The sequence below is a fragment of the Eptesicus fuscus genome, chromosome 8 (assembly GCF_027574615.1).
Source record: "Eptesicus fuscus isolate TK198812 chromosome 8, DD_ASM_mEF_20220401, whole genome shotgun sequence".
In the NCBI taxonomy this organism is placed as follows: domain Eukaryota; kingdom Metazoa; phylum Chordata; class Mammalia; order Chiroptera; family Vespertilionidae; genus Eptesicus; species Eptesicus fuscus.
Genome location: NC_072480.1, coordinates 20,918,388 through 20,931,699, shown reverse-complemented (window position 1 = coordinate 20,931,699; position 13,312 = coordinate 20,918,388). Strand labels below are relative to the sequence as shown.

Genomic DNA, 13,312 nt, shown 5'->3' with positions numbered 1-13,312 from the left:
TTTTTATTGATTTCAGAGAAAGGGAGAGGGAGAGAGATAGAAACATCAGTGATGAGAGAGAATCATTGATTGGCTACCTCCTGAACACCCACACTGGGAATCGAGCCCTCAACATGGAATATGCCCTGACCAGGAATCGAACCGTGACCTCCTGGTTCAAAGGGCAATGCTCAACCACTGAGCCATGCTGGCTGAGCCATTGTTACCTGGTTTTTAGTTTTGCTATTTCTGTTCTTATTTTGTTAGTACTGTTTACCTTATCGTAAGGGTTTGGAACATGCCTAGGGTCAAACTTGAGAGGAGTTAACTGGCAGAATCACTCACTGTATTCGTGTTTCTAACAAATGTGACAACATACTAAGCATTCTGTGTATTCTCAAGTATGGGGTAAAATTTAATTATTTTAGTAGAAGATATATTTGCTTTTGAGAATGATTTGGGATGAATATGTTAACATAATTTAGAAGAGACATGTTACAAATAAATATTTTATTTGGAAAGTCTATTCCCATTGATTTAAATTAAAAAAAAAAGTCTGTTCAAGAATAATCTGATCATTTTATTCTTTTCCTATAGGAGTAAACGTTACTGCACTAAAGAGCCACTGTGATGCTGCTTCACAGACTACTTGTGGTCACCAGTTAGAAACCCATGATTTAAGGATTCTGGTTAGCTCTGGGCGGCAGAAGTCATTGGCTAAACCTTCAACTTCCTTAATAAATGTTCTGGGACGTAAAGAACAACCTGGGAAAAGTTTAGTCACAACATCAATTTCTGAGCCTTGGATCCAAAGGAGTTTCTATAGGTCATCTAATGCTTCAGATAAAGGTCATGACATGCAGAAAACGTTTTTTTCTTCTTCTCCTGCCTATTCATCTGAATCAGAATGCTCAAGTCCAAGTCCAGTTATTTTCTTAGATGAAGAAGGATATCAAAAAAGTTTAAAAGCCAAACTTGAGTTACCAAAAATTCCTGTAATGAAAGATGATATAGAGGACTCAGACTCAGAAGTAAGTGAATTTTTTGATAGTTTTGATCAGTTTGATGAACTAGAACAAACTTTAGAGACTTCTTGTCCATTTCTAAAAGATTCTGTAAAAGAGAAGATACTGCAAAAGAAAGGGCACAAACATGACAAATCTTCTGTAACCACTACTATGAATCCTCAGAAATTCAAGTTTGATTGTCCAGCTCTCCCAGCTAATGTTCGAAAGCCAACACCTCGTAAACCAGAATCCCCTTACAGCAACCTGAGTGATGCTCCAGATTCTCCTCGCCCAGTGAAGGCATCTGGGGAAGACAGTGGCTTGTTTAGCCCCATTCGGTCCTCTGCTTTTAGTCCTCTTGGAGGCTGTACACCTGCTGAATGTTTTTGCCAAACAGATATTGGTGGAGATCGGATTCATGAAAATCATGATTCTATTTATTACACCTATGAAGATTATGCCAATAGAATTACATGTGAAGTACTGGGCTCGGTCCTTCATACTCAACATACTAATGCAATATCAAACATTAATAGTGTTAAAGAGGGAAAAAATGAAACCATTGCTCTTAAGAGTGGAAACCTTGATCAAAATAAATCTAAAAATAAACCCTTAATGATTAGAGATAGCATTCAAAAATTTGCAGCAGATCTTGTGGAAAAAAGTTTTGGCAGTGCATTTAAAGACTTGCAGAAAGGAGTCACTTCATGTACCAATGCATTGTGCCATTTAGCCATCAAATTAACATCATCCGTTTTTCAGATGGCATTTAATGAACTGAGAAGGCAGCGTGCATTTTCACTGAAAGAGCGTGCTATTAGTGGTCTGGCTAATTTTTTGGTGAGTGAAGCGTTATCAAATGCTTTAAAAGATTTACAGTATGTAAAGAAGCAGATATTTACAAACATAGTTGCTGGGTTTGCTGCAGATCTTGCTGAAGAGCTTATTTTTGAAGGTATCATGGAAGTGTGTCAGTTTTCATCTCCTCCAACACCTGCATCTCCAAAGTATTCATTTGACTATGAAGACAAAGTAGTGAAGTCATATGCAAAAGATTTGTCTGAATCTGTAATGCAGGAAGCATTCATTGAGCTATCACAAGTTGATGTGATCTTTACAACAAAGGCAGCAGTTAGTGTTTCTACAGATAACATAAAGTATGTGAGTGCAGAAAATATTGTGCCATGGACACAGACCTCCACATGTCCCATTTTTAATAGTCAAGCAATTGTGGCAAAACCAATGCCAGAATATAAATACACTGTACAGCAGGCCTTATTTTGTACTTCTGGAATTGTTACTTCTATACCAGTGCCCCTGGCTGGAAGTGCCCTTCTCCCATATCACTTTTCATCTAATACATATCAGGCAAAGACTCATCTGTCATCTGGTGATAGTAATTTGAATGGTGATTCTACTGAAGCAGGTGTTTCCACAAAAAACAGTGAAGAGGAAGTAGCTTGTCTCAGAAATATTTGTTTACCTTCAGAACACAGTCTAGGTAACCAGAATGATTTTAAACCAACTAATGATGATGTTGAAATGCAAAGCTCTTCAAAATTAACAAGTGATCCTGTGATTATTAGCAACTTTTCTACAGCACTGGTGCATTCTATAGTAAATGAAACTTTAGAGTCAGTGACATCATTCAAAGTTACAAAAACAGTTGATGAACACACAGATTGTTTAACTAAAACAGTAAAGGGAAAAAACCCTCCTTTCCACAATGATCAAGTGACCCTGCAACAGAGTGAAGCTAGCAATAAGGACATGTTTGTTGATCGATTATCTAAATCTGTTATTAAACATTCTATAGAGAAAAGCAAATCAGTGATCTCCAATGTGGATAAAAATATGGTAAACAGGGAAGGCTTGCCTGTTGCTGGAGAAGAGTCACAGTTGATCTGGGAAAAGTTTCCCAGATCTCTTGATGCTCAAGATCACTTAACTCACTGTTCACTTTTAGTAGGAAAGGATTGTGTTCCAGAATGTAAAGATTCTATAGCTCATGGATTTTCTTTAGAGCCACTACCATGTAGTTCTACTATGGCAGGTCAGAAACCTGATTTGAAGGAAGCTGCTAAGGACACATTAGTGAAAAAGTATAGTTTGAATAATATGGCACCTGTGCCCTTGTCTTTTGGGCAAGAAAGCCCTTCTCCCCATTCACATACTTTCTCATCTGCAGTGCTTACATATGTAGATGGTTTGCATGTGGAAGATAAACAGAAAATCAGAGATGGAAATGTAATACCTGATACTCCTCCATCAACTCCTCTAGTACCATCCCAGGCTAGTTCTGAATGGGATATCAAGAAGTTAACCAAAAAGCTTAAGGGGGAATTAGCAAAAGAATTTGCACCTGCTACACCACCTTCTACACCTCACTACTCATCTGTTGGTAGTTTGTCTGAAAATGAACAAAATACTATTGAAAAAGAAGAGTTCATGTTGAAACTCATGCGATCTCTTTCAGAAGAAGTTGAAAGTAGTGAAGGTGAAGAGCATCCAGAAGTGGATGTGAAGGCAGAGCACTCGGAGAAGAAAGCTCAGTTTGCTGAAGCATTAGCTTCACACATCATTTCTCTTGCAACTGAAATGGCAGCTTCCCATTTAGATAATAAAATAATTCAAGAACCCAAGATTAAAAGCCCTTGCTTAAATGTGCAGAGTCAAAGAAGTGTATCACCTACTTTGTTAAATCATGCAGATGAAAATTTACAAGCATTATGCAGTTTTGCAGGTGATATGGCAGCAGAAGTCATTACAGAAGCTGAGAAAATAGCAAAAGTTAGAAGTTGTATGCTTTCCAGGCAGAAGAAGAGTAGTTATAGTGATGGTGACCAAGACCATAGAACAGAAGAGAAGCTGAATATAGAGACGGTAGCACATCCAAGAGAAGTTGATCCATTTATTCTTTCATTACCACCAAGTTCTTGTATGTCAGGTCTGTCATATAAGTATCCCAGCTGTGAAAGTGTGACAGATGAATATGCAGGTCACATTATCCAAATACTAAAACAGGAAGGTGGTAATAGTGAGTTAATTATGGATCAGTACGCCAATAGACTTGCTTATCGGTCTGTCAAATCGGGATTGAAAGAAGCAGCTAAGACCGCAACAATGAAGTGCAACTCAAAAATGTTTCTCTTGAAAAACTCACAGGTGAAAGCCAACAATGAACTCTTAATGTTCTTAAATAAACACCACCAAGAAGTAGATAAAAAAAGACAAAGTAAAGGAAATGGAGGTTACCTCTGTAAAAACCAAACTTGTGAATGGACAGGGGATACATACAGAAATAAATGCTCTGAACTGTATAGTTTTTCAACCTCTCTTGCTCACAGCATAACCAGAGATGTTAAAAAAGAGCTTACATTGTCTGCAGTTGGCTTGCCAAAATCCTCAACAGATTCTTGCCTTTATGAAAAGTCTGGATGTGATGAAGATAATGAGTCTCACATTGAGCCAGAATTTCCTAAGTTTCTTCAACCTTCCCCGCAAAATCACAGATTTTACCACAGTGCAGGCAGCTTAAATGCGTATGGTTATGAAGAGAATGTTGTTCAAGCTATAGAACAGTATGCTAAAAAAGTAGCGGATGACACTTTAGAACTCAGTTTAGGATCCGCAGTTTTCCAAGTGTCTGAGACCACAAAAGCAGCAGATAGGATCACTTATGCAGAAAAGTTGTCACCTCTTGTAAGTCAAGCTTGCAGGTATTGTGACGAGAAAGAACTCCATGACTGCAGTGGAAATTCACCTCAACATTCTTTCAGACAGGATTCACTTGCTCATAGTAAGCCAGGTTCTAATTCAAAATTTAGCAACGTTTATCAGAAATCTAGAATTTTTCACCTTGATGTTCCTCAAATTCATGTTGATCTTGATAAGAAGACAGTGCTTGCTGAGAAGATAGTTGCTGAAGCTATTGAAAAAGCAGAGAGAGAGCTGAGCAATACCAGTTTGGCAGCTGATAGTGGAATTGGACAGGATGGTGTTAGCTTTGCTGAAAGCCTTACTACAGAAATAATGACATCAGCTATCATGAATGTTGAACATGCTGTTAGTAGGTAAGTTTCAAATTTCTTTTGGGTCTGATGATAAAATGAAAAGTTAAACTCCATTATTTCTGGCTGGATGGCTCAGTTGGAAAGGTTGCGGGTTTGATTCCCAGTCAGGGCACCCAGTTTGCAGGTTTCATCCCTAGTCAGGGCAAGAATAAGAGGTAACTGACTGGTATTTCTCTCTCACATTGATGTTTCTCGCTCTAAATTTTAAAAAAATCAAAGAAAATCATATCCTCAGGTGATGATTTAAAAAAAAATTTAAACTTGATCATATATGTCTTAGATTCTGTTCAGAAAGGCAGGATTTTTTTAAACCATAAATTAGCAATTTTTCTCTGTTACATTTATGTATTGTTTCATATCCTACATATTACTTTGATATACATTCTTCATTATCCCACAACAGCCTTTTGAGGGAAGGTATTAACCATTTACCCAACTAAAATATGTAGCTCTTATGGTTTAAAACTATAGTGTGATTGTAGGAATGACCAATATAATTCTGGTTAGTATATTTTAAATACAAAATGAGACTAGCCCCCAAATGGGGGCAGTTCAGGACCTATTCTAGGCACTGGGGAACAAAAGTAAGTAAAACAGGCAAAAATATGTGTTCACTTGGACTTCATGTTACAGTAAAGACAATAAGTAAAATGTGAAAAAAATAAGTAAAAGGGAGTTAGTGTTTTTGGTGATGGCAGTACGTGGCAGCAGGTGGGGCTGGTTTGCAATTTTGAATAGGTAGCAGGCAAAAGTAACCCTGACAAGGTAACATTTGAGCAAAGAGCCAAAGGTGAAGAGAGAATAAGTCACATGAGAATCAGTGGAAAGAGGGTTCCAGGCAAAGGGGTGGGACTGTGCATGTGGAGGAAACGGCAAAGAGGCTTGAGTGGCTGAAGTGAGTGAGTCAAGGGGAGTAGTAGGAGATAAGGTATAGGTTATGAGAGATTGTCACACCAGGTTATATAAATATTTGGCTTATTTTGACTGGTGAGAAGCCACTAATGGGTTTTGATCAGAAGACTAACATTTTTCCTCTTTATGTTTAAAAATACACTTTTGACTGCTATGTTGAGAATTAAATGTAGTTGGGCAATTGCAATAATTGAACAATGGCCTTCCTTGTGAAAAGATAGAATAAAATTTGAGAATGTTTCTTCATTGGAAAAAAGTGAGAAGGGTTAGGTTTATGATACACACTCAAATTCAAAGAGATTTGGCTTAGTTTGACTCTAAGTTTGATTTACACTACTAGAATTACTTGAACTACTTTTTTTGTTTTTTAAAGCCAAAATAAAGGGCTTTATTTTGTTTTGTTGTACAAATAAAAGTACTGTCTTACAAAGCAGTTGGAAAACTTAGGAACTTGTGCTCTTTCATAGTGGTCCCAGTTGAAAATATGAACTGCTTTGAAAATAATTTAAATGATGCACTTGGGATGGATGGTGTTCGTGGGTACTCACTTAACTCTGAAAGTAATAAGCTGCCCTGCTAAGTCTCTTTGTTAGCAGACACAACGAAAGGGGATTAGGTGGACCATTGGTCTGACTCTGAATATCATTTCTTGTTTTTGTTATCTTTATCATTTATAAGAATTAAAGTCTTACTAGAGGCCCAGTGCATGAATTCATGCATGGGTGGGGTCCAGCTGGCTTGGCCCCAGTCGGGGCGGATTGGGTCAGGGCCTGTAGGGAGGAGGAGACAGCAGGAGGTTGGCCAGCCAGCCCGACCCAATCGGGCCCAATTGGGACTGGGCCGGCTGGGGAAAGGGGCCGAGGGGGGGAGGGGCAGCTGCAAGAGGTTGGCCAGCTGGCCCCACCCCCCGATTGGGCCTGTTTGTTGGCCACAGTGGGCATCATAGCAACCATTCGTTTCGGTCGTTCTGGCATTCTGGTCGCTGGAGATATATATATAGACTAGAGGCCCGGTGCATGAAATTTGTGCAATGGGGAGGGTTGTCCCTCAGCCCGGCCTGCACCCTCTCCAATCTGGGACCCCTTGGGGGATGTCCGACTGCTGGTTTAGGCCCGATCCCGCAGTCGGACATCCCTCTCACAATCTGGGACCGCTAGCTCCTAACCGCTCACCTGACTGCCTGCCTGATTGACCCTAACCGCTTCTGCCTGCCAGCCTGATTGCCCCTTGACAGCTCCCCTGCCAGCCTGATTGACGCCTAACTGCTCCCCTGCTGGCCCGATTGCCCCCAACTGCCCTCCCCTGCCTGCCCGATGGCCCCCAACTGCCCTCCCCTGCTGGCCCAATGGCCCCCAACTGCCCTCTCCTGCTGGCCCGATGGCCCCCAACTGCCCTCCTCTCAACTCGATGGCCTCCAACTGCCCTCCCCTGCCATCCCGATCGCCCCCAGCTGCCCTCCCCTGCCAGCCCGATCGCCTCCAACTGCCCTCCCCTGCCAGCTTGATCAGCCTCCTTCATGCGAGGTGGCGGAGACGCCGGGACTGGCCTCCTCCGTGCCACGCGGAGCCGTGGGATCCCCACGCGGAGCGGCCGCGGGATCCTGCCTCCGCTGTGCGCATGGCCATCTTGTGGCGGCCATTTTGTGGTGGCCGTCTTGTGATGACGTCATGTGCGAGGAACACTTAGGCTTTTATTAGTATAGATAGTTCAGAACCTGATGCGTTTGGCATTCATTCATTCATTCATTCATTTATTTTAGTCCAAAAGAAACAGAAGACTTTCAGTCAACTGAGTCTTTCGGTAGCCAGCAGATGAATCTCAGTATTGGTGATGACAGCACTGGTAGCTGGTCCAATTTAAGTTTTGAAGATGAGCATCAGGATGAAAGCAGCAGTTTTCATCATCTAAGTGAAAGGTAACTAAAATTTTACATGTGATTGCATAGTTTAGATCCTCACACCTCTGAAGTGAACTATTAGTTTACATTGAGTATTACTTAAAATTCTGAATTTGAGCATCTGTCATTATTTTCAAAATGTATTTTACTTGCAATATATTTCTAATGGTTTTTAACATTTATTAAATACGAGAGTCCCAGTGCACGAAATTCGTGCATGGGTAGGGTCCCTAGTGGCTGCCAGCCGGGGGCACCTCCCTTCCCCTGGCCACTGGCCCCGCCCCCTGGTCGAACTGGTCGAACTCCTGGTCGAACTCCCAGTCAAGGGGGCAATTTGCATATTAGGCTTTTATTATATAGGATAATAATTAGCCCAGCTAATTTTCTCTGGATATGCCAATAGTTGATTTGAAAATGTTGCATACATTTAATTTTATACCCTTTAGGCTTTACCTGGACTTCTAATGAATTTTTTAGGAAAAACTTTTTTTCCCCTTACTTTAAAGAGAGTACTTTTTTGCCGAAATCGGTTTGGCTCAGTTGATAGAGCGTCGGCCTGCAGACTGAAAGGTCTCAGGTTCGATTCCGGTCAGGGGCATGTACCTTGGTTGCAGGCACATCCCCAGTAGGGGGTGTGCAAGAGGCAGCTGGTCGATGTTTCTCATCGATCTTTCTAACTCTCTATCCCTTCTCTCTTCCTCACTGTAATAAATCAATAAAATATATATAAAAATAAATAAATAAAGAGAGTACTTTTTTTTTCTGTAGAGCAGTGATTTTCAACGTTTTTCATCTCATGGTACACTTACAGTAATTGCTAAAATTCTGTAGCACACCAAAAAATATATTTTTTGCCAATCTGACAAAAAAAAATAGGTATACTTTTGACTCGTTCACACCATACAGGTACTAGTATTGTGTGACTGTTGTCAATTTTTAATTTGACAATCTAAGGGAAAAGAGGTCAGTGCCCCTGACTAAATAGTCAGGTATTACATTTTAAAAAAAATTCTGTGGCATACCAGTTAAAAATAGCTGCTTTAGAGGATAGGAAAAAGGACAGTTATCTGTAAGAGACATAAAAATGGCCTGTAATTTCCCAGGGATTAGTTTAGGTAGTATTTTTGGGGGGAGAAGGGTTCTTACTTGTCCTGCTACTCAGGAAAAAAATGATCCATAGCATTTATACTCGAATGACTGAAAATACATAAACTCATTATAAATTGTTTGGTATAGCAGAAGGCACCTACCTCATATATAACTTTTCTTAATTAACTTTATTTTGAATAAAGTTATGGAATATTTTATTTATTGTGATACAGTTGTTTCTTATATGTATAACTCTATACAGGCATTTTCTAACCAATAAAATTACATAAAATCTTTATCCACATTAATTGAAAATTGGAAATGATAAATACCATCTATAGCTGAGTCTAGGGAGTGGAGAGGATTCTCAGCATACATACTTCCAATTTTGGGCATATGTGGAAAGGACCCTGTGAGGCTCTAGGTGAACAGAGCCTTGGAATGGACTTATCAGGAGCGGGAGGTAAGAGGAGGAGGGATGAGGGAGCATAATAAAGGAAATGGCTATCACTTGTTAAAACATATCATTTCAGAGTATTTTGTTTGATGCTTGGATTAGCTAATAATTATTAGTATTTTTATAAAGTATTTTATTATAGTGTCTTAAAATGTAGTTGTAAATCATCAATATTTCTTAAAATGTAGACCCAAAAATGGCAGTTTTTAAAACTGGTAGTAGGAAGTGGGGGTGATAATCACACATCCTCACTTGGCTCTTTTCCATAACTTTATCTAGACTAGAATATGAACACTTAAAATGTTCTCTCATCTTTGAGAGACATAGGCTTCTAGAGTTTCAGTGAGGGTTGACATTTCTTAGGAAATCCCAGTGTTAAAATGGGAAAACTAGGGTTAGAGGCTAGTGGCGTTAAGAGGATTGTAGCCAGTAGAACAGCTCTATGTGGAATGTTACCTAGTTTGATGAAAAGAGGGAGACATCTACCATGCTCTGTTCTTGGTTCTGTCCTATATAGCATTATTTTATTGGTGATAAGTAATACTCATTTCTGAATGACTCAAAACGAAGATGAAAACAGTACATCAACAAGTGTTGGTGAGGATGTGGAGAAAAGGAAACCCTGGTGCACTGTTTGTGGGAATGCAGTTTGGTGCAGCTACTATGGAAAACAGTATAGAGTTTCCTCAAAAAATTAAAAATGGAACTGCCTTATGACCCAATGATTCTGGGAATATATCTGAAGAAATCTGAAACACTAATTGGAAAGAATATATGCACCCTTATGTTCATTGCAGCATTATTTACAACAGCCAAGATTTGGAAGCAGCTCAAGTGCCCATCAGGAGATGAGCAGATAAAACCTGCAGCCGGCAGTACATTTACACAATGGAACACTACTTGGCCGTGAAAAAGGAAATCTTACCTTTTGCAACAGCATGAAAGGACCTGGAGAGTATTACACTAAGTGAAATAAGCCAGTCAGAGAAAGACAAATACCATATGATTTCACTTATATGTGGAATCCAATAGAAAAAAACACAAACAAACTAGAAACAGACTCATAGATACAGAGAACAGACTGACCGCTATCAGAGGGAAGGGTGTTGGGAGGCTGGGTGAAAAAGGTGAAGGGGTTAGCAAAGAAAAAAAACAATTCATAGACGCAGAAAACAATATGGTGATTACCAGAGGGGGAGGTAGAAGAGGGTAAAGGGGAGATGAATGGTGACAGAAGACTTGACTTGGGGTGGTGAACACACAATACAAAATACAGATGATGTATTATAGAACTGTACACTTGAACGATATAATTTTATTAACTAATGTCACTCCAATACATTCAATAAAAATTTTTTAAAAATTAGGATGAAAGATAATCCCATTAATAGAATCAAGGTTCAGAAAGACCAAATTGGGCTGAGGCTAAAATAAGAATATTTAATATGGATAAATGCAAGTTGGTTCAGAAAATTAATTATTTGAATTCAGGATGGGAAAAGTTTGTCTTGATAGCATTTTGTCAGAAAAACTGTAGTTTAATCTACCACAGTCTTAAGAACTATTATGGCATTAAGATTCAGCACAAAGAAAAAGTTAGTGGGACTCATCCAGGCTTGTTGGACATACAGTTTCCAGGGCCTCATGTCCCAGAGATTGATTCCCTAGGTCATTAGAGGGTCCCAGAAATCAGCATGCTTGATAAGACCCTCAGATGGTTTTAATGCAGGAGGTTCAGAGAACACACGTAAGATAATATGGCTTTTCATGTTTCATATTTTGATGACATGTGGTGTAGTAGGCACTGTTATTTTCTGGTACAGAGATCAAGGTAGGAGATTAAAGACTTCAGAGGTTTGGACAAACTTGCATTTTCCCTCTAAGTAGGAAGTTCCATAGAGGGCACCAGTTAAAAAAGAAACAATAATCTCAAAATTTCACAAGTGTTTAGGAGGAATGTATAATTATTAAATCAGAAAGAGAACTGGTCTATGTAAGTGAATCTCAAGTATTTCAGCAGTTTGTGAATTTCTTTCCCCGCACTGATTTTTAAACAGAGTGGAAGAGAGGAAGGAGGAAGGAAGGGTGAGAGAGACAGAGACAGAAAAAACATTGACGTGAGAGAGACACATTGATTGGTTGCCTCCTGCTTGATCCCCGACCGGGTCCTGGGATCGAACCTGCAACCGAGTTACGAAGAAGTACGTGCCCTTGACCGGGAATCGAACCCTTAACCCTTTGGTGCATAGGCTGACACTCTAACCACTGAGAAAAACTGGCCCGGACTGGTTTGTGAATTTCTTAAAAGTTAAGTTGTAGCCCTAGCTTTTTTGGCTCAGTGGATAGAGTGTCAGCCTGCGAACTGAAGGGTCCGAGGTTCGATTCCGGTTGGGGGCACATGCCTGGGTTGTGGGCTTGATCTCCATTAGGGGACGTGCCGGAGGCAGCCAATTGGTGGTTCTCTCTCATCATTGATGTTTCTATCTCTCTTTCCCTCTTCCTTCCTCTCTGAAATCAATAAAGATATATTTTAAAAAAGTTAAGTTGTAGTAGATTTAGGTAAGTGATGGGGCTGGACTTGCCAAATTTTTTAGATAACTTTTGAGATGTGGCTGAAAGCCACAGTAAAGAATTTTTGGCCCTGACTACCAGTGGTTTGCAAATGCCTGTCTTTAACATAGGAAACATGAAAAGACATAAAAGAAAATGATGGAAGCAGGACAGTCTTTAGGAATGAAATGAAAAGACTTTTAAGTGAAGAAATGAAGTTGTTTTATGTGTGGTTAACATAGGATGATCGTTCCTCCCAGTTTGCTCAGGACAGTCCTGGTTTACTTCTGTTCTGGTGTAATTATTGTTGGTGACGTCTTTCATTTTCAGAAGTGCCCTGGTGAGGTGAAAAATACATGGCCATCCTAGTTTTAAGTGGCATTTTGTAAATAACTGACTTCAAATCTTTACTTCAAGGGGCAACATGGAAGGGGGAATGAGGTTAGATAGAGGGAGTTCGACAATATTTTAGCTGGTATTTTCATGTTCATCTAATACTTAGATGATTGATTTTATTGAATGGAATCATTAGTGTATGGGTAAGAAGTTTGTATATATTTTTTGTTTAGATAATCATTCTGTTAATAGAAGTAAATACAGTGTTTGAGATAATTAATTTCTCTGGCTAGTAGCTCTCTGTTCACTCTCTATTTCTGTATTTTCTCAGTTTTGGTTTGTTGGACAGACTACATGGGCAAGATTCTGGTTTTAATAGTTTTATGATAGAGCTATGTTTGTTTGAATATATGTGAAAAGCTACTGCTCCATTTTAACTTTTATTCTCTAATACGTTATAGTTTGTCACAATTTGTTAGTGGCAGAGTAAACATGGATATGTAAATTATTCGAGATTGCTTGGAAACTACTTAGAACTTTTAAATAATCTTCCTTTTTCTAGTAACTTTGTCAACATTTACTGATGCCTATGAAATTATTTAATGTTAATTCATTTTTTAAAACCAAAATTTTGGTTTATGTAAATATTAACTTTTATAATTGCCTAGCCTAATATGGGGAAATATAGCTGCTTTCACTGCAAACTAATGTGCTTACTAATTATTTTAATGATTAGAATTTTTAAAAATTGCATGTTTAGGTGTTAACCTGAAAGATTGAATTTAGTTTTGTTTCTGAACACAGTTGCTTTTTGTTTTTTATTGCTTTGCTGCAGTTTTAGAATATAGTTGCTTTCTTCTTTTGATTGGCTTAGTATAAGTTGTTATCTGTTTGGCGTTAGTGACTGGCCAACCAGACAAGTGAAATGCTTGAATAAGCCTTGGTTAGTCAATATTCTGAATAAAATGTATGTTATTTGCCAACTACTGAATTATATGTAATATATGAAATG

General features: G+C 39.1%; 1 protein-coding gene across 1 annotated transcript in view; it reads left to right on the top strand.

Moving 5' to 3' along the window:
- Window positions 1-13,312, top strand: part of AKAP11 (A-kinase anchoring protein 11) — a 61,119-nt gene that overhangs the window by 33,021 nt on the left and 14,786 nt on the right. The window contains exons 7-8 of the mRNA XM_028151562.2: window positions 577-5,059; window positions 7,731-7,886. Of these exons, the coding sequence (XP_028007363.2) occupies window positions 577-5,059; window positions 7,731-7,886 (4,639 nt within the window). The remainder of the gene's footprint in view (window positions 1-576; window positions 5,060-7,730; window positions 7,887-13,312) is intronic.